Source organism: Polypterus senegalus, chromosome 12 (assembly GCF_016835505.1).
Source record: "Polypterus senegalus isolate Bchr_013 chromosome 12, ASM1683550v1, whole genome shotgun sequence".
Lineage (NCBI taxonomy): Eukaryota > Metazoa > Chordata > Cladistia > Polypteriformes > Polypteridae > Polypterus > Polypterus senegalus.
In genome coordinates, this window is record NC_053165.1 from 76,524,608 (window position 1) to 76,545,372 (window position 20,765).

Genomic DNA, 20,765 nt, shown 5'->3' on the forward strand with positions numbered 1-20,765 from the left:
TTCGATGGCCTCTCGTCTTATTCTTTGCTGACCTCGCGGCGGGTAGGGACGATCACGTCATGGCATGTGCCAGGGGCCGTCACTCACACCCCTCCCAGAATGCCAAACTATGCTTGCTGAGCAAATGGGAAGACGTCTGTGCCCAGTAATGGTGAAACCAAGAAAACTGGCACTGAACTGTGGCCTGCCATGGTGATCGAAAGAGGTGGGGGGTTGACATGCTGGGACCAAAAGTGCCACCTTACACCTTTGTCACACTGTATACATTTTAACTGCGTCTTCTTTAGAAAAGCAAAAGCAGGTCCGCACCACTTGGGTGCCACTGAAGGAAGTGGTATTCCCTCACAAAGGGAGGCTTGGCAACCTCCATGATGGGGCAACACTGGCCTAGTCGGAGAAATGAGGGGCTACATATGGCTGGCGGCCTCTCACACATTCAGCTTCACAGGGGGCTGTCTTTGAGCAGACCACCTTCCGTCGTCTGTGACTCACCTGTCCTGCTCCTCACAAGGCCCACCGGCTCTGCTCATTCCAAATGGAGGGCGTCCTCCTTCACGGAGTCCCTAACCCTAACCCTAGTGACTGTTAAGAGCCATCGAGCAGAGTTTGTTGTCGAGGCCCTCCACAGAATGGGCTCCTGTGCCACTCTACCCAGAGGCGAGGTGCGTGGCAGCAAACTCACCCGAGCCTGGCAGATGAGATCCAACTTGCCCTGGGTGCGCCAGTCACGTTTATCTTTCAGTGCCTCTTCATTGTGCCGTCCCTGTCCCCAAATCACATGGCACCAAACACCCCCGCCCCCTAGTCAACAGCAAGCCAGGACAAGTCGGAGGTGTGAAGAACGCCACTTTAACTCCGTAGCACGGATCTGAATGGAGAGCTCAGGTGTCCATCAGCTCCGACGACAGCCATGAAGACTTTGCCAATGAAGACGTGCCCTCTAGCGCCCCCCTGCTGCTGGAGCTGCTCTCTCTGCTTCTTGGCCTCAGAGGTAAGATGGTGGGCACATCACACCCCATGCCTCACCCTCCTGTCCATCTGCTCCTCGAGTCCCCGCACACGTTTTTGGCAACGCGATGGCACCCCACACTTATCAGTGTCCAGCCATCCACAGCCTCACCTCAAGCAGAGGCGCCTGTCAGGTGGGCACATGATGAGTCTCCATCGTGGGTGACCTCAACACTGAGGCAGGGATGCCCCCCACCATGCCACGTTCCTCAGAGACAGACAGCCAACTCACTTCTTATCTTTGGCCTCCGAGCGGCTTTGGTGGGCCGCTCAGCCTTGTTCCATCGCCTTCTCTCCCTCCTTGTCCTAAACTATGAAAATGAAGGCAGTCGATCATCTTTGTCCAATGAAGCTTCTTTCTTCGAAGTGCCTGTGCCCGAGTTTGGCATCCTTTCTGGGCCTGGCACTTGCTTTCCACCCTGAGATCAGTTGATGTGATGAACCTACGCAGCTGCAGCTATAGAGCTGATGTGTGATGGCTCATTGAACCCGAGTCACCATCCCAAGGACGTTGGCTCCCTGGTGGCAGCCCTGCTTTCTGTCTCCTCCAGTGGGCAACAGGACAACTGCACCTATGCTTTGTGTGTGCTGCTCTAGGAGTGGGTAGCACTGGCATACTTTGCTTTTCCCAGTAACTTTACCAGTGCCAAGTGCCATTCTTTTGCTTCCTTCTCTTTCAAGCCCCCTGATGACTACGTAAGGTGAGAGGCCATCACGAATGCCCGAATGCCACTCCACACTGGAAGAAGGTGCCTACATTAGGGGTCATGACTGCCTTCCAAAACTGCAGTCCACCAATCACCAGCAGTTATACCAACGAGGCGATGCTCCTCAGGCAGATGTCGTTTTGAATGGCATCACACCAATTACTCTGCCCATGCCATGACCTTAGGATGTGCAAGCTGTGCTCGGAGTGCCCCACTTTGTTGTGGTCCCTGCAGCCTTTAACACCCATTTTAATTACAGAGCTTTGTATTTACTGGAAATGGATGCCATGCCATGCCCAGATTCATTTCATTACAAGTTCCAGGGAGTACCAGCTCCTCAGGTGCCACCATAATGGCCCCGACAGGCCAGTCTATGTTTGCGGACCAGTGACCTAAAGGGACCCAACCTCAGGGGCTGAAGTAGCCGAAACAAGCCACAGACAGTTGAGACCAAAGGGCACTGAGCCAGCCGTGTACCCACTTTGAAGATGTGGCTGTGGCATCAGGGCAGACGCCAGCCTTTAACTCAGTGTCATGGTGCCATCTGCTGGCTGCTTAATCAAACATAAATATCCAGGAAATCTCGATATGCAGTGACCCCTCATGGACAGCAAATGAACGCCTCGATCCGGACTGAAGGTTTTAGGGGGCACCGGGGGCCTTTTGTCACACCCACGTCTATAAATGTCGCAATCCGCTGGCTTGACTTCTCTCCTGTCTCCTTGTCTTTCATCCTTGGAGAAGGAAGGGCATCTCTGAGTGTAAGGGGACGAAAGTGGAGGAAGGTGGGCTTGATGTGTCGCCATCTCACCAGCAGGTGGCCTCAAAAGCGCACACATGCGCTTTGTGTCGCGCTTGGAGTCGGGGAGGTGGACAGTGCGCCTGCGCAAATCAATGCGCTAAGCGAAGAAACGGAAAGGCAAATGTCGATACAGTATTGGACATTTAGCAGTGGTGGCGGCTGACAACAGCTGGTGGATATGAAAGTCACGTAGAAGCCAACACCACCCGGAAGTGCACTGAAGACCCCCAATGCATTTCAATTCGCGTCATTTTATTGATCATAAAAGCGCAAGTTCACGTGGGGATTGGAGGGCTTTGACTACCCGAATATTAACTGGGCTGGCCTTACAAATAGCGGAGCACAAGAGCAGGAGTTGTTAGACGGAATCAGCGACCGTTTGTGACACACTGACCAGGGGGGTCGCCTGTTTGGATTTAGCATGTTGTAATAATCAGGGCACAGAGGTGATTGGACCGCTAGGATCACATGACCATAACGGAATACAATTCTCAATCTTTTGGAAGGGCAAATCTTGAGCAGATGTGGCAAAGTCTAAGGAGGGTGGACTGGGATAAGGTGAGGGACAGTCGAGGGGCAGGGGAACAGGTTTTAAAACGAGTAACATTAACAGAGGCCCCGAGCCATACGTGGAATTCATAGGAAATTAAAAACAAAAAAAAAAAAGAACGGCTTCTGAATTGTCTGCCAGTTGATGGGAATTCCTTCTCAGAAGGTCGACTTTCGATTGTCAGGCCTCCCGCTGTGTATTCAAACCTCCTCCATGTAATTCTTTACATTTTCTGACATTACATTTCATCGTCTAAGTCCCTCTGTGATGATTCACCGCATTCTCGAATATCTGCCAGTCCAGCCATCTTGGTATCATCTGCAGTCTTAACCAACGTATTATTTCTATGTATATTATAAACTAGCTGTACCCTGCCACGCGTTGCTGTGGCTTAGTTTGGTTAGATAGATAGATAGATAGATAGATAGATAGATAGATAGATAGATAGATAGATAGATAGATAGATAGATAGATAGATAGATAGATAGATAGATAGATAGATAGATAGATAGATAGATAGATAGATAGATAGATAGATAGATAGATAGATAGATAGATAGATAGATAGATAGATAGATAGATAGATAGATTCGCCAATCGAATTGGGAATTGCAATCCCTTAAATTGAAATGGCATATGCGTTGGAATCATAGGGATGCGAGGAATGAGGACATCTTCACCTTTGAACGGTCCTGTCAAGGTTGTTGCTTCTACGACGCATATTTGTAGTTAATTGTAGCGTCTTTACGTGTCGCCACAAAGTTGAGTATTTCAGACACGCATTTATTTCGTCCTCTGCTGTCGATCGAGGAATTACAGGTAATGTTTGCCTGAAATCTCCTGCAAGCAATATTCATGCGTTCCCAAATGGTGTGATGTTTCCACGCAAATCTTGCAATGATCGATCAAGTGCCTTCTGCGCCATTGTGCATTCATTCATCCCAAACAATGAGCAGTTCTTCCACCCGGTAGCAATGTCGCAAGAACTAAGGCTATGTCATTTTGGGATCGAATTCCTGCCAGAATCAATCTAATTAGGAACGTTTTACCAGTTCCTCCTGGCGCATCTAAGAAGATTTCTCCAACCCCGTTATTGACAGTTTGCATCATTTGATCATAAATGCCTTTTTGCTCAAGCGTTAGCTTAGGAATATTTGATTGCACAAACGACAAAAGATCGCCCGTGTTGTAATTTTGTTCACGACGCAATTCCACATCGAACGAAGCAGCAGCAGATCGATTCGGTGATGGCATTCCCAACTGATTGAGAAGTTTGTTCGCGATTTCTAAGCACAAATCTTCAATCAGTATCAACGCTCCATTACTCTGTTGGAGATGAAGGAGAGCAGGCGGTCAATATGATTGCAAACAATACACGAATTTGATTGGATGTGACGTGTTGCACGCGCCATTAATGCATATATCCCAGTGTCTGTCGCTCTCCAATACATTCAGCCGAATACAGCCGTGTTTTAGCAAAGGCGTCATTTTGACATAACGTGAAGAAAGCAGTTAACGTTGTAGCCGGTGGATGCAGGGCTATTTGTTGCACATTTGCAGCTGTGAAATAAACGCGTTGTCCATTTTCTAGATGTACTGCTAAGTGAACAACAGCTGGACTTCGTTCATGTATGGGAAATGAAAGAATTCGCCATACAGCTTCATTGCTGCTTATGTGTCTTCCAGCCTGATACTGTGCGATCTCATCGATATGTATGACCGCAGTCCTATCACTTCTTTCTGGTTGCACGCCAAAAACTGCAATGTCGCTGCCTTTATTCACGTACTTGTAAATGTATTTGATCGATTTAACGGAGTTACAGTATTCCACGTTTATGTGCGCTTTGTATGTTTTTGATAGCAAAGGCGAATATGGAACAACCCACCGGTTATCTACTTCCATCTCACCGTTTCGCATTTGTATGGTTGCTAATGTACCGCCATCTTCTGCTGATCTTCTTCTGTATAAAGGATATCCATCGTTTCCTGCAACTGTGTTGGATACTAATCGTCCAACAGATGGCGCTGTTTTTCAAAAGCGCATGTTTTTACCTGTCACAGGTGTGTCATCTGTATAATAGTAGGTATATAAAAACACGCGCGTATTCGAATGCAACGTTGTGTCAGACTTTCGGAGATTTAAGATTCTGAACAAACGAACATTTACATTTTATTTATATATATATAATAATATAGTATAATACTGTATTATATATATATATATATATATATATATATATATATATATATATATATATATATAAGAATAGCAGCAGCAGCCGACACTGACCCCTGCAGGCCATCACACAATTCTAATGAGGTTTCTCGCACCATCACCCTCTGCTTCCTTGTGTCTGAGCCAATTCTGCACCCACACCCTGAACTGGCACTTTTTTCAGTTTCATGCCCACCCTCGCAGGTGGCACCTCATCAAATGCTTTCTGAATGTCCACATCAATAATCTCATCTGCTCCACTCTGGTCGGATCCTTCTGTTAACTCCTCGTGGAATTCCATCATGTTATTCAAACACGACCTCCCTCGTCTGACCCCATGCTGACTGTTCACTTAAACTCCAATTCTTGCCATGTGCTGCTCAATCTTATCCTTAATAATTTCTTCCATTAATTGTCTTCTCCTGCACGTTAAGCTTACTGGCTTGGAGCTGCTTGGATCTGCCCAGTCACCCTTTTTATTTAACGGGATAATATTTTCCATTTTCCAGTCCTTCGGAATTTCTGTAGTGCGCATGCGTCAAGGGTTTCTGTCTGTACCCGCCAACCTCCTTAAGCACTCGAGGGTAAATCTGATCTGGTCCTGCTGACTTCAGCCTATTGATTTCAGCCTATTTAACGTGAACAGCTCTTTATGTCTACAATTTCCGGCCGATTTGCAAAGCCGGTACTGTGGTAGGTCACCCCGGTCTGAGTGGGTTCGAGTAAACGGCCACCATCTCACTTGACATCCGCCGGTATGAGCCGTTCTCGCAGCAAAACACCGGACAAGAGTGACCTAAAGGCTCGCGAGCTGCGCACCTGACCGCATGTCCATAAAACCGAATAAAACATCGGAAATGTTCTTATTGTACATTTAAAAAAAAAACACCCCGACGAGTAAATAAGACAAAAAGAGCCCACTGAGCTCGCCTGGAGTCGCGCAGTCGTTCGTGCACAGGACGGAGGTGAGCGCGACGAGCGCAGTGCAGTTTAGTATCCGGAGCCGAGCGCGCCTCGTCCATCTTCGGTAATCTCCGTCTATTGCCTCGCAGCCTTCGGTGTTGCGCATGACTCATCCACCTCGCTACGTCATAACGCGGCCTTGAAAGTTCCGCCTCCTCTCCTCGTCAGTTCTCGGAAATGTCTGCGAATCTCCGCCCAGCTTTCAGTAATTCCTGGGAGTGTACGGAGAATGACGACGCTTCAGGCGTTCAGGTGCCAAGCAGCAGCAGCTGCAGCCTTGATAAGGAGACCCCCAGCCAGACGCTGTGACCCACCGGGACAATGGGAGCCGCTTTCCAGTGAGGTTACTGAATTCCTGAACTTGTGGAGATGGCCTGTCCAGTGCTTATTTAAGATGTTGGCGACAGTGATCCCCCCTTTTCATTTATGACCTGAGATGCTGCCCCCTGCAGTCGATTAAATGCTAAAACGTCTATGACAGAGCCCACCTGCGCTTGCTCAACTCCTAAGATGCTGGAGACGGCGCCCCCTGCTGTTGATGTAAGGAAGGACACCTCCTGTTGTCACCTCGGGTATTCTGGCAGCGGTGCGAGACCCCGTAACCCCAAACCCCGACGACACGGTGAACCTTTTGCACGTTGATGTCCTTGGCGCCTAATCCTTTGCTTGACCCCCAGCCTGTTGTCATCCGGTGGCCTGTGGGTTTGGGTCTCGACTCCCATCTTTTTCATGTCTTTTCCTTTTTACTGACATCAACAACAACAACGTTTATTTATATGACGCCTTGCAGCAGGACGTCTAAGTCAAGGGGCCTTATCAATGGCAAAGAAATGAATGATACTAAGAAGTGTCACTGTTCTGCCGGACTAACCACAGCTTGATGACCAGATTAACATGGCATCTTCGTCGTCTTCATCCTCACGGTGCTTCATCTTTTGAGGTTTGGGCAAATCTTAGGCCGGAGTGCAGAAGGCACGGGTGCAGCCAAGGAAACCCAGCAATCTGACTGCTTGAATTCCGCTGCGTTGGGAGTCGTAGTCAAGAGCGCCACCACCAGGCGGGAGGCCCCCGCAAATTCTCCTGGGGCTTCATGCCCCTCTCCGTCTGGAGTTGGTCTTTGACTTTGTTCGCCTCTCTTGTCAGGTTGGGTGCTTTATTGCCCACTACTGCCGTTACCGTTAAGCACTCACTTGACGAAACCTTAGGTATGGTCAAGCCACCAGTGGGCACAGTGCCAACTCTAACACAAGAAGAGATAAACAGCAGCGCCCCCTAATGGGGCTGAGTTACTCTGCGCGCTGGCCATGCCACTACTCAGAGCCAGCCACCAGAGTGCTGCTGGTGCCCAGGGTCAGACTGGCATCGCAAAGTCCCATCATCCACAAGAAGGGCACCTGCATGTATGAGCGACCGACAGTGGGTGAAGGTCGGGCTCCACGCAAGCCCCCTCGACAGTCGTTCCAGCAAGCGACGCCATAACGCCCTGGTGCCATCCTTTTCACGCCCACCAGTGCAATACTTGAAAACACACAGGAGCAGAAGTTTGTTTTTTTATTCACAGGAGTGATGACACACAGCACATCCAGAAACACAGACAGCAGGGGGCGCCCTCGAACCCCAGCGGCACAGGCCTGCGCTCTGCTCCTTATTGCTGAGGTCTCCCTGCGTCCCGACGCGTCACTCGTCCTTGGCCCTCGGAGGCAAGACCAGGCCACCGCGGAGGCTCGGTGGTCTTCTCGAGGCTAGTCACAGTAGGCAAAGGCATGTGGTCCAGCGCCCCCCGCAGGCGGCGCCTCTCAGGACTCCGTCCTGGGTAACCTGGCTCCTGTCACTCTTGGGGAAGGCAGGGACAGAGAGAGGGGGGTGTCAGCCTGCGATGGCCACCGCCACCGCTCCGTTGCCTTCAGCCCGAGTAGACCTGAGTTCCGATCACACGCATGATCTCCTTCTGGATTTTGGGCTCCTGAGTGTTGATGTTGGCGTCTCCCACCTGGCCATCCTCGTACCTGCGGGACAAGCGGGCACACGCGTCAAGGGCATCCCCTGCACGTTCCACGTGCACCCCGGGCCTCGAGAATACTCACACGAAGAAGAAGCGGGTGCAGACGTGGTCCGACACCGGGCACACCCAGATGTTGCCGTGCTTCTGAAGGTCTTTCGATGTTATCACTGAAGGGGAGAAAGGAAACGGAGGGGGCAGAGTGAGCTTAGGGAAGCAGGGGGCCCCCCTTCAGAGTTCAAGAGAGCCTGGCAGCGCCACTTCTTACCCTCACAAAGCGCAATGCAGTTTAAATTGCGGCTCTGAAGGAACCTCGACTGGATAGGTCGGCTCTGCGGAAGAGAGGACAAAGTGGTCGAGCTTGCACGGGCTGCCTGGCACCTCTTCTCTGGGTGCCCACCACTGCCGCCCTGCCAGCCATACCTGTGGGATGGTGTTCATCCTGTTGTAGCGCTGCACCAGCTCGTCCTTTGAAGGCATTCGGTGTTGTCCTTTGCCCATGCCTGCCGGAGAAAAGCATCAAAGTCGGTGGACCCCCAACTCCCCACTGCCGCCTCATGCACGGCCCACCCCTTGGTTCAGAGCTCGAGGGGTGGACCACACGCCCCGGCAGCTGCAGGCCTGGACTCTGCGCTCATTGCATGCCACAAGAGAGAGGTGGGCACCTACCTGAGTATCCGAAGGATATGCTGGAGATGGGGCTCAGATAGATGCCCTTCCCGTATGCTGCCCCGTGCAGCTTGCATTGAAAAGAACAGAGTGAGAGACAGCGCGCCAGGGACACACAACAGACACAGCTCAACAGACTCGGGCAGCACGCCGGGCGCAGTGCGCAAGGCCTAGCGGCGGAGAGTAGACACCTGCTCCGCCACCTGGGGGTCACGCTACTGGGGGGCCGCTGCGGTCACCCTGATGTCCACTGCTGATGGCTCCTGATCGCGGTCAGGTGGCAGAACATGAGGATGAGTGGTGATAACAGGCGAGAGGCGGGCCGGTGGGCATTTGGTCCATGGGAACTTCTGGAGCGTCTGTAATGTGAGCGGGCTGGTGGGCCGACTGTCCCCCAGTCGACAGCGTGCGTGATCTCTGGTCCCAAGCTTCACTTCAGTCTTAAGAGCATCACAGCGGGTCACGGGTCGCCCGTGTGGTGCCACGCCACCTAACGGCTCTGCACGTGGCACTTTGTACCGAGTGGTGTGGTAGGAAGGCTGGCCGGCCGTCTGGGATGTGGCATCCACGTTGGTGAAGGTGAGTGGCGGTGTGGCGTCACTTGTTTCTGCTAACGGGGCAATAACTGAAAGGTAAAGAGACGAGGCGAGGTGCCAGGGAGGACCAGCGGATGAGGGGGAAACTGGGAGGAAAGAGGCGGAGACGAACAATGGAACTCGGGGAACAAAAAGCGCAAATCGAGAGAAATGAAGAACACCTCGACCCAGAAATGGGCACACAGAGAGAGGGTGACTTCTGGGAGCGCCATGCTAGCGACTGCACTGCTCTCGCCCACAATTAGAGACACAAAATGGCAGTAAAAAATACACAAAAACAAACGACGTTGTAGAATAATAAGAAAACACAGAAACAAATCAATACGCCAAAAATGGCAACTCGAAAAACACGCGGCACCCAAGCGGACTGCGTGACTTGCTACCCAACTAAACACAAATCCAAAATGGCAGGACTGGCACGCCACTTGTGTGGATTGGTGCTAACGTTCTGACTTTGGTGTTGATACCAGGACCCCGCAAACACGCGTGCCTCCCAGCACGCTTAGATTAAAATATTTTTTATATTTATATCTTATATTTTTCCAAAGCCAGGGGGGATTTGGGGGTCCCCCTTGGTAATCCAAGCTGGACGCACTTAACAAAATGCCGTTTCACAAATTGAGCTTTTTCTGTAATTTTTCAATGGCGCCACCATTGGTCACACAGCGTCACAAAGTGAACATCCAGCGATCACAGGGCAGCAGCAGGATGCCACCGCAGCCCTGCAGAAAACACCCAAAGTGCCAATACAACTTTGTAGCAGGGACGTCAAATCTAAGCATAAAAAGAAGAACGGAATGATGGGAAAAGTCAAGTCAGAACGATGACAGTGCCAACTGCTAAGTCAGCTCTGGTTTTCTAAAATGTCATCCAATATTTCATGGGCGCAGGAGTGGCCCCTGACGTCACTGGCTGGCCTGATCTGGTGGACTAATGTGTGCATAGTCAGGTGTGGGGGGTGTCCACGTGTCATGTGGGTGGTCAGACATCGAGCCTGTCCAGTGCTGCATGTGTCTGTCAGCTGACTGTGCCCTCTCCCGCAGATGGACTGGTCACTTCCTGGGTGTTTTTATTTGCACCCTCATGTTAGATTTCTTATGTGGACAATCAGGGCCTCTTCTCCGAGGTGGCCATCTTGACTCCTGACACAGTGGGTCACAACACCAGGAACTCGTCACAGTGGCCTCCGTCGCACGCCAGCTCATGAAGGCCTTTCCGGCGGTCACCAGCCAGACAGGCCTCAGCGCTGGCGGAAAGAAGCGGCTGCGCAGCCTCTTTGACCCCCCAAAGAAGATGCCCATCGGAGAGAACTCTGAGCTTCCTCTACAGCTAGTGGTCCACCCTTGCCAAAGCGAGGCCAACAGATAGCCGAGCACCCAGTGGACGCCATATTCCCCCAGGGCGAGGGTGCGCTGAGGCAGACAAGGCAACAAGAGCGGGGAGGAACATGGCGTCCATTGCTGTCAGAACAAAAGCGTTGGGTGACATCTGCTGGGCTGCCGGTGGGCCTCGCGCAGAACCCATTGCAATGAGGAGGAACGTGGCATCCGTTACTGTCAAAATGGAGCAGCTGGGTGTCCTTGTCGCTACATACCTGCAGTTTGGTATAAGAAGCATTGACTAGTCCATTTCTCAGAATGGAGTGCCAGTTCTCTATATGGGAACCACTAGAGCAGGTGCAAAAAAGAGAAAAACAGAGAGGCTATCAAAAGCAGACACTCATGCAGCGGCCATCTCTACTTACTGACTGCCCAGCGGCAGGAGGCGTGCCATCTGCTACCAGGGGCAGAGAAGAAACACGGACAGGAGAGCGGGCACAGGGATGGGAAAAGGGCAGACAGCCTGGAATGTTGTCACAGTTGGTTACACCTGTGGAGTAAGCTCTGCCACGGTTACACAGCAGTAGTGGGCATCTGACTGGCAAAAGTGGCCTACAGGGCACAGAGCAAGCCTCATCAGGGCCAGTCTGGGGACAACTGCAGTTAGCCTGGCCACTTACCAGCTCCGAGCAGCTGGCTTCAGTGCCCGGCCTGGTGGCCTGCTCAGTGACTACTGCCGTGACATGTGCCCTGCGTGTACCTTATGGTGGACTGACGTCCCACCCAGGTTTGATTTCTGCCTTACAGTAAGATGTCCTCACCAGCATCTCCCTGGTAGGCTTTGCCGCAAGTTTTACATGTGCCACTGCACAAACACCAGGGCACGAGATGCACCAGCGTAAAAGCAACGGGGGGCTCTGCCTCTCGGGCATGTGGTGAAAGGGGACGAGAGTAAGAAAGGAAGCACCCCGTCTGCATGCGCGATCATCTCACGGCTCTTGGGAACCCACTCACTGGAAGGCAAAGGTACTGCCATACAGCTTCTTGGCGGTCCGGAAGCGGGCCTCCTTGGCAGGGGGACTGCTGAGCAGCAGGAACTGGTGGGATGTGTGCATGAACTTGAGTTGCTGTAGAAGAGAAGACAATGAGCAAGACAGACCCTCAAGCAAAGACGCCAACCCCACCCCTACCAAGGTTGGGCTATGGCACCCAGTGCCCGAGAGAAAGCCACAGAGGATAACACGAAGAGCGGGGCAGAGTAAGCACGGGCGTGTGACGAAATCTCCACACCTCAGCAGCGGGGCACACTCACCCGGCTCAGCGGCAGCTTGACGATGTGCGACCGGTTACTTGAGATGATCCTGAAAGAAAAGCAAAGGCGCTTGTGAGGAAGAACTTCAAGATGGCAGGGGAGAAATGATGAAGGAGATGGCAAGACTGGTATCTGAGACCAGCGCAAACTGCCACCTCTGTGTCAGGCCATCGACCGCATGGTGGGCCACGTTAGGTCTGCCACTCACCACTGGAGCAGAGGGTGGGCCAAAGGGTCCAGTTTGTCCATCTGTTTCTTAATTTCCAGGTAGGAACCCTGCCGAGAAAGAAAAGAGCCGTGACCCACGTGTGTCGGAATGGCAGTGGGACCTGGGAGTGCGAGGACCACATCTGCTGGCACACGGCCATGCAGAGGGCATCGAGAGACAAGCAGCCTAAAGGCGGAGCGAACTCACGTACCTGTGTCATCTCCCGAATGGACATCACACTGTCCAGAGCCTTTTGAAGCCTCTCGTAGTTCTTCTTCTGTGGGGACAAATGACAGGAATTCCATCGGATGCCACATGGGGTGCAGTGGTAACGTGAAATCCACGCAGAGTGCCAACGGTGAGGAGAGGAGAACGTGCAAAAGAAGCAACAAGAAACAACGGGCGTGAAGGACACCCTGGCGTGAGGTAAACGTGACACAGAAAAGCAAGGAGAGGCAAGAATGTGACATGTTTAAAGGACACAAACAAATGCTCTTCATGCCCTACATGAAGCACATGTGAAAGGCACTATATAACAGGAAAATGACAGACAGATCTGAAAGGACTGCTATAATAGGTAGACAGACATACAAAAGGGTTAGGCTTAGGGTTAGGGTTAGGGTTAGGGTCAGAGAGGCAGTCAGCTAGATGAATAATAAACATAAAAAGGCCCTTTATGATACATAGGCAGAGCGAGAGCAGAAGATCACGAGCTGTGGAGGGCACACGGCCTTGGCGCTGCTCACTCTGCTTGCCTCTTCTCCCTCGCCTGGTGGGTTTGTCTTCCCACATCCTCACAGCCTACTGTGGCCTGCTTCCTGCCTTGTGGCCTGTGCTGCCTGAATTGGCCTAAGCGGGTGTGCGCAGGACTCAGGCTGTAACACTTAGGGTTAGGGTTAGGGTGCATCTTTCTGCTCGAATACTGTCAGTGCAGGACGTGGTGTGTGGAGGGGGCGCCCCCTGCAGGTGGACTGCTGGCTTTGTGCAGGAAGCAGAGTCAGCTGTGTTGGTTCAACATGGAATTGTGCTGCTGAGATCTGATACAACTTCTCTTATCAAAAGAAGAACTCAACTGGCAGAATGATGGCATCCCATGTTGGCTTTCTCATCGAGATCAATTCTGCCATTACTCTCCTGGTCTCTCATCCCACCCTCCCACCAATTACCTTTGGATTAAAGGCCAGGGTCTTGGGGTCGTTGGGGTCCACGACCGAGGGGTATGGCTCAAAGATGATGCTCTTCCGGGGCGACTCCAGGGCAGCTCTGCACATGGCCACCAGCAGGTCCACCACCTGGCCAGAGAGACAAACCACAGCACGTCACCGAGACGTCACAAGCCCCAGGTTGTCCCTGCTGCCTGCATGTTCACACAGTTGAAAAGCCACCAGAGGCAGCCAAGTAAATTCCGTCCTCCTTTAGTGAGCGTCCAGCTGGAGCTGCAAGGCAGGGAGAGACAACTCATCTGTGCCTCATCACCGTGTAACGCCAAGGGACACCACAAGCACCCCGTTGGCAGTTAGTAAGAAGACCTCTGGACACCGTTAAGGGCTCACAGACACATAACCACTCACAAGTAGGAAGACGCAGCAGCAGCGGCTCCAATCCCACCAGATAATCAGAACACGACAGGGCCGTCATCCATAGACGTCCACCTGCTCTGCCATCTACCCATCTCACTCAGCTGAGAGTGGTGCTCAGGACGAGGCCCACCGAGGGACACACACACACACACCCACCATTGAGCGGCGTAGCTCTGCAGTGCCTGAGCGCTCACCTCTGCCCCAGTGGCCACCTCCTCGGCTGCTCCAGACATGACGCCCAGGGTGTAGAAGGAGAAGACGCAAAGCTCCCTCGTGCAAACGGCGGGCTGCGGGCAAGAAGACACAGGAGCGTCACTTGACAATTCCCAGGCCAACAAAAGGACGTGAGGGGAGCTGTCTCAGTTAGCACATGGCTTGGTCAACGCGGGCCCCGGGTCCAGGATGGCGAGTGCCTCCGTCGACGCCTGCTGCCGCACCTTGAGCATCGAGCCGTTCTGAAAGACGTGCTGCTCGTCACACACAACGCAGTACTCGTTCAGAGTTGGGATCCGCTGCTCGGCGTATTTCATGATCTAAGAGAGGAAAACAGAAGAGCATTATAAGGACCCTCAACACGCTTGGCCCTTGAGAAGCTCATGCATGTGGGCACCTTCACGCCAGCACACATTTTTACCATTTCCTCCTTGCAGAGCCTGTGGCAGAAGGGAAATGCAAGGCTGATATCAGAGAGATGATTGGCCTTTGCCAGGAGTGCACCAGCCCAATGATGGCCATCTACTGTAGAATGAGACCACAGCGCCAAGGAGATGGCGGAAGGGCTCGACAAAACAGCTGGCATGGCATCAGTTAATAGGAGTGCCTCCCAGCGGACAGCAAAGCAAAGCAAAGCAGAGGCACCCGCCAAAAGCCCAGAGTGGCAAAATGGGCAAACGCACCCCTCAGTGCATCATTGCCGGATGTTGCTTGTTTTGTGTGCCCGCGCCAGGTCGGTGGCGCCAGTGAGCATGTGCGAGCTGACCTTTACACCCTTACGCTGCACAGGTAGTGGGCGGGAGCTCCCTCAGAGTCACATGGCATCTCCCTCTCCTGGCGGCTGCTGGCTGGCATAGGCATTTCACTTTGAAACACTAGAAGAGCCGGCCGCTATGTTCGGAGCTGCTTCTCATCTGTGTGACCCCTGCCTGCACTCACCCCTCCAAAAGACACACTATACCAACGGTCAGCAGCGCGGCAGCAGAGCGCCTCACCTGGACGAGGAAGCCGTACTCCAGTGTTGGGATGTTCTTGCAGTGGCCTCCCGCCTGGGATGAGAAAAACAATTCAATCAGCTGCTTCATGGTAATCTGCGGGGGCGGCCTGGCAGCGGGAACAGCCGCGCTCTGGTGGGTCAAGTGAAGACAAGGGCATTATGGGGGGGGGGTGCCAGCTCACCTACTGCATCTCATGCAATTCATTCAGACAGCACAAATTCCCAGCATCCTTTGCCGGGCTCGTGGGGATGGGGGAGTTCACCCGTCATCCCGCCCTGCCTAGCACCCGCCTGCTGCCCAAGTGAGGCGAAAACGCAGCAGCGGCAGCCACACTCAACAGTTCCATGCTGTAGGGGGAACCACAGGCACTCCATCTAACCCTGCACACCTACCTGGCTGGCGGTGGGGTAGCCAAAGAGCTCTCCTTTGGGGTTCTTCATGGTGCACGAAATGGAGCGGTTCATGAGGCGTGTCACCCGAAGCTCTGGCACACCCAGCTTGCCTTTCAGAGCCGAGTCCTGCATGAGGGGGAAGCTGGGAGACCTGCACAGAAAGAGGGGACATGAGAAGGGTGGGAAAGAGGGCAAAAGCCCAAAAGCCAACCGACCACATGAGTCGCTCACTTGGGGATGGGTGAAAAGATGCTCAGACCAGCTCGAAACTTCTTGATGGTCCCACCAGCCTTGAACCAGCTGTGCCGCTTCTCCTGCTGCGTCTTCAAGAAGTCGTTGCTCAGGTGCTTCCACTGCTGGGACGTGAACGTGCTGAGGATCCTGCAAGGGAAGAAGAGGGCGCATGAATGAACTAGAGAGCTCGACCGCCGACCTGTGGCTCGGCTGAGGGTCAGGAGACAGGGGTTACTTCTTCAGCTGCAGGCCCAGGCTGAACCCCTCCTTGTTGGACGGCTGGAAGACCTCCACAGACGGCTCTGAGGGGAGAAGCAAAGGCCAATCAGCAGTGACAGGGGACAGGAGTCAGTGCCCTCCCGAGTTCCACCCTGCCATTGATCTACCCACCTGGCCCATCGAGGTACTGAGACAGGGAGAAGCGGAGGCGCAGGATGATGGGCTCAGTTCGAATCACCTTCCACGCCGTCGCCACCTCCTCCTGGGCATAAGAGAGGCAAAGACAGAACAAAAAAACTGCATTATCTGTTGGGGCTGCCACGTCCAGGAACATGCCGTCATCTCTTTTGATGTCAGCTGGGCTGGCAGGACGTTGGGCAATCAGATGACACCCCAGTCCACCAGGGAAGCCGTTGTGAAGTGGAGTCTGAGTGCCCTCTATGTGCCCACCACTCGTCTTTTGCTTCTCTTAACTGGCCCAGCTGACCCACACTGCTTCGAATGAAAGGAAGGGCTACAGGTCTTATTATAAGAACAAGAAAATATGAACACATAACCCCAGTCCTCACGTCTTTACACCGGTGCCCGGTTAAGTTTAGGGCAGATTTCAAAATCCTCCTTTGAACATATAAAGCCTTAAATGGCGGAGGTCCCACTTACTTGTCTTGAACTTATCATGACTTACAAACCTGAGCTCACATTAAGATGTCAAGATTGCGGTCTGCTTAGGATTCCAAGGATTAATAAAATAACAGGGGGAGGTCGAGCTTTTAGTTACAGGACCCCCTTAAACTGTGGAGTGGTCTGCCCCTTCGGTCTCAGCTTTTCAGACTCTCGACTTCAGTTTAGCACACCCTGACTAGAGCTGCTGATTAACTGTAATTAGCACTAAAACAGAAGTAATATGACAGTTCTAATTTGTTACACACCCTCACATATTCGATTTCTCTTCTTGGTACTCAAATGTGCCACTTGGTGCCACTGCCCACCTGCCAAGTTGACTGCTGCTTAAGGTAAAGTCATCTGTGATGGAGGAGCACTGGAATCGTCAGGTATAGGGGTCCTTTTATCGGATTGGCTGACTCAGCTGTGGAATGGCCAATGGGGGAGGCAGCTTGATGGCCGAGGTCTCCAGGACATATTATGGGATATCATCTGCTCTTACATTCTGCTCTGTACTTGGACTATTACTATTGCATTTCTATCATATTGTATTGAGGAGGACTTGTGTCCTCTTTTGTCTATTGTGTTGTATTGCCCGCTTTTTTTGACTCCCACTGCGTACCCACCCTGCTTGGAAAGGGGTCTCTCTTTGAACTGCCTTTCCCAAGGTTTCTTCCATTTTTTATTCCCTAAAAGGGTTTTTTGGGAGTTTTCTCTCATCTTCTTAGAGAGTCAAGGCTTTTGTCAAGCTGGGCCTGTTAAAGCCCTCCTCGTGTGATTTTGGGCTACACAAAAATAAAGTGTAGTGTATTGTATTGTTAGGAGTTGGCCCGCAGTGTCTAAAGTGCCCCAGGAGGAGGAGGAGGAGGAGGAGGAGGAGGATGACAGAAGGGCACAAGTGACACATGGCATTCTGACTGAATATGGGCTGGTACAGGTGTGTACTCACATCCAGGAAGCTGATGTTAATTTGCAAATCGATGTCCACATCATCAATGGTCCCATACTCCCTGTGGAGAGAGGAACATGTGAGGAAACCAAAAGGCTGGGAAGAAACACAGACATACAGGCCCAATAGGGCGCACTGCCGACATCTTCCTTAGGGTCTCTCTCCCTAAAAACTGGCAGTGCCTCCCTATACTCCTCCCTTCTCTTAAACAGGTGAGGCAGGCATAAGTGCCATCTCCATATGCTACACCCTACCCGCTGTCGCTGCTCCCAGGAGATGCTGCAGGCACCAATATCCCCCCACAGAGACACACCTCCCTGAACGACGTCTGTCCCGGCCCCCCAAGCAGCACACCTGACAGACACAGCTGTGTCGCTGTAGATCTCCTTCACTGCTTCAATGTCCACGTCCAGCTGTGGATGGCGGTACAGGTCAGCCGCACAGCTTCCCTGCACAGACAGAGAGAGACAGAACATGACGATGGCATAAACTATACGAGGCGTGAGACCCCCGAGCGGGCAGCTGCCTGTCACCTGTATCCCATAAAGGAACTCCTCCGAGTCATTGTCTCCATCTGAATCATCGTCTGTCCAGTACTGACCCTTGACGTCCTGCAGACACAGAGATTGACAGGAGAGCCTCAGCATTGAGAATCAAGCAAACGGAGAGCCTGGCATTCAATCGATCTGCAGAGAGAAGACAGAAGGGGGGTGAGGGTTGGCACGACTCCTCGAGGCCTGCCACTCGCCCCCGCCGTTCCGTGGTTCTGGCTCACCATCGCCTGCGTGCATCAGACGTGCTCTAAAGGCAGGACGGCGCGGCTGCCTTCCATTCTGCCTTCCTCGGTTTCCACGGCAACTGAGAGAGGAGACAAAAGGAGAGCTCGGTGAAGGTGAAGACAAGCAGTTGGCGGGGGCAGCATGGGAAGATGTCATGCTGTGCCAGTGCCACACAGGAGGCTTCCCTCTCTAGTTATGTGTAGGGTGAACCTGGGAGGAGGAGCACCTCAAAAGGCCAACTGGGGGGAATGTCTGGATGCGTGACCTTTGACCTCATCTCGACTGCCCAAGTCATTGGACTCATTGGGTCATGTGACCAACTCTAAATGTGCAGCCTGACGCCAGGGGGGTCCTGCCTAAGTGGGCTCCAATGTTTTTCCTTTCCTTTTGTGTGGCACCACCTTTTGCTCGGCTCTCACGTCCCTCACAATGACAGTGACAATGGCGCCGCTGCGTCTACACCGCTATGAGCCACATGACAGCTGTCAGTGAATGCCAGTCTCTCACTCTCTGCTCACAAGAACATAAACAGCAGCAGCAGCTTCCCAGCCTCTCCAAAGGAAGAATTCCTGCACTTTCACCTGAGCTACCAAAAGGTCCAATGCCAGCAGGCTGGCACAGGCGTCCATCCGACATGTGGTACTGTACACTGGAAAAGGGACCCAAGTGCCAGTGTGTGACAGCACCAGTGGCAGCGTGAAGCTAAAGGTGGCCAAAGGCGGCTGTGACACACAGTAGTGGACACCTTGAGGTCACTCCTGAAGGCTGCTCACCTATGACTCTGTGGCCACTCTGGCAGGGTCATGTTCCTGCCCACCTGCAGGGTGGGGCGCACTGTCTTTGCCATAAGGTGCCTGGTAGTGAGAGACAGCGCCCTCAGCAGGTGAAGAAGATCAAAATCAAAAGGCAAGCCCAACATCATAACAACATAAAGCCCTTTTGCTAACCAAATGCTGTGAAGACACCAAGCGAGCCCCCACAACCGATCGGACCTCCCTGACAAAAGCACCCTCAGCCATCTTGATCTGCTCATCTTTGTTTATCTGCAAAGGAATAAAAAGACGAGATGGCGGGACACGGGGGGGTGGCGTACCCCAGCGTACCCGGGACACACTCACCTGCCCTCTGCGTGACAATGGACCCTGTGGCCTGCCGGCTTGATCCTCTCTCGCGGCGGTTTGTGTGTGGCAGCTCTCCGAAGCTCCGACTAGCTTAATTTGCCTGACAACACAGCCTGCTGCAGACATGCTCAGTGCTGTCCGCCTACTGGTCACGTGACTTCCAGCTGGCTGAGCAGCACAATGGCAGGGTGGGGGCTGTGAGGTGGGAGAGAGGATGCTGAGGGATGATGGCCGACAACGCTCGTTCGCTTGCCCTTTGACCTGCCCGGCTGTCTGGTCTCCTGGTGGACCTTCAGCTCCAGCTGTCTGTGGTTCTGCATTTAAAATGTCCCTCAGGGCCAGCTCAGCGACTCCCACGAGACCACCGTGCACTTGTTGAAGTTCTTATTAATTCAGTGCCCAAGCTGTTGCTATTTTGTAAAAAAGGCAGAATGGCAATATTGGCAGGCAGCAGCTGGCCTCCTCTCCCGTTACAAATACCAAGTCCTGGGCAGCTGACTCGAGGCCGTCAGGCGGACAGAGCTCACTTGCGGCCAGCACTGCCAGCCATAGAAGGCGGCTCTCTGCTCGTGCTCTACTTTATGCAGATTTGCCTGCCATGCTTATGCCACTCGATGATATCACGACTCCATTTACAGGGTGGCTCTGTGCCATCTTTTACAAAAAAGAACCCTGTCAATGGCACTAGGTTCGCAAAACTTTAGCTCACCTTTTGAATGGCACAACTCGTGGTGGCAGCCATGCCCACCTGTTTGCTTTTGTTGGCTCCCAAACTTTTAGGGGTACATCCTGAAGACAAGCCCAGTGGTCACTTGTACCGGTAAGGGCATAAGGAGTTTGACCAGCAAGAGGAGGCCATTCGGTCAGTCCTGCTGGTTTGTGGACCTAACAGCTAAACTGTCCCAATTTCTCCTCCAGATGATTTACGTTGCTTCTGTAAAGGTGTCCTGGCAGGTGAAGTGACCACCACCTTGGGGTCCGCCTGCCTGGGTGATTTCACAAACTTCACTCCTTCCCCACGTCTCTGGCTATGTGCAGGGGGTCAGGCGGGACAGAACACACAACCATCCATCTGTGTACGTCTTTAACATTTCAGGTCAGTGGAGCCGACGTGATGCCATTACTGCCACGCCTAATTGGCACTTAAGCAGGTAAAAGATCATCTGCAGAAGACGGTAGCAGTGCACGTCACCCAGAGGCGTGAAGCACTGACATCGCTGGCACTGAGCTGCAGTATTCTTCTTTGTCCAGGCCTCCGACCAGGACTTC

General features: G+C 52.6%; 1 protein-coding gene across 5 annotated transcripts; it reads right to left on the reverse strand.

The window, feature by feature from the left end:
* Positions 1–7,781: 7,781 nt before the first annotated feature.
* Positions 7,782–19,636, reverse strand: LOC120541079 (protein mono-ADP-ribosyltransferase PARP6). 5 transcript variants are annotated; one of them, XM_039772362.1, is made up of 23 exons: positions 19,494–19,636; positions 18,372–18,454; positions 18,130–18,282; positions 17,951–18,045; positions 17,597–17,657; positions 16,156–16,246; positions 16,001–16,067; positions 15,763–15,912; positions 15,532–15,682; positions 15,137–15,190; positions 14,366–14,461; positions 14,123–14,215; positions 13,515–13,640; positions 12,560–12,625; positions 12,349–12,416; positions 12,141–12,189; positions 11,843–11,955; positions 11,104–11,176; positions 8,914–8,983; positions 8,668–8,747; positions 8,513–8,576; positions 8,330–8,414; positions 7,782–8,251 (listed from the first exon to the last, which is right to left on the reverse strand). In XM_039772362.1, exons 3-23 carry the CDS (start codon positions 18,241–18,243, stop codon positions 8,149–8,151), a joined length of 1,869 nt encoding a protein of 622 aa, XP_039628296.1. In that variant the 5' UTR covers positions 18,244–18,282; positions 18,372–18,454; positions 19,494–19,636; the 3' UTR covers positions 7,782–8,148. The 5 variants fall into 5 exon arrangements, 4 of the variants coding, with proteins under 4 accessions (XP_039628296.1, XP_039628295.1, XP_039628294.1 ...); XM_039772361.1 differs by having other exon boundaries at positions 15,137–15,268; positions 16,156–16,243; positions 19,494–19,635; XM_039772360.1 differs by having other exon boundaries at positions 15,137–15,268; positions 19,494–19,634.
* Between the last annotated feature and the right edge of the window lie 1,129 nt (positions 19,637–20,765).

Coding starts and splice junctions, on each gene's coding strand:
- LOC120541079 (XM_039772360.1), bottom strand. CDS start 18,243: ATGCTGAGGCTCTCCTGTCAATCTCTGTGTCTGCAGGACGTCAAGGGT. Junction 15,269..15,531: donor GCTACCCCACCGCCAGCCAG/GTAGGTGTGCAG, acceptor TTGACCCACCAG/AGCGCGGCTGTTCCCGCTGC. Junction 8,415..8,512: donor CTGCATTGCGCTTTGTGAGG/GTAAGAAGTGGC, acceptor TCTCCCCTTCAG/TGATAACATCGAAAGACCTT.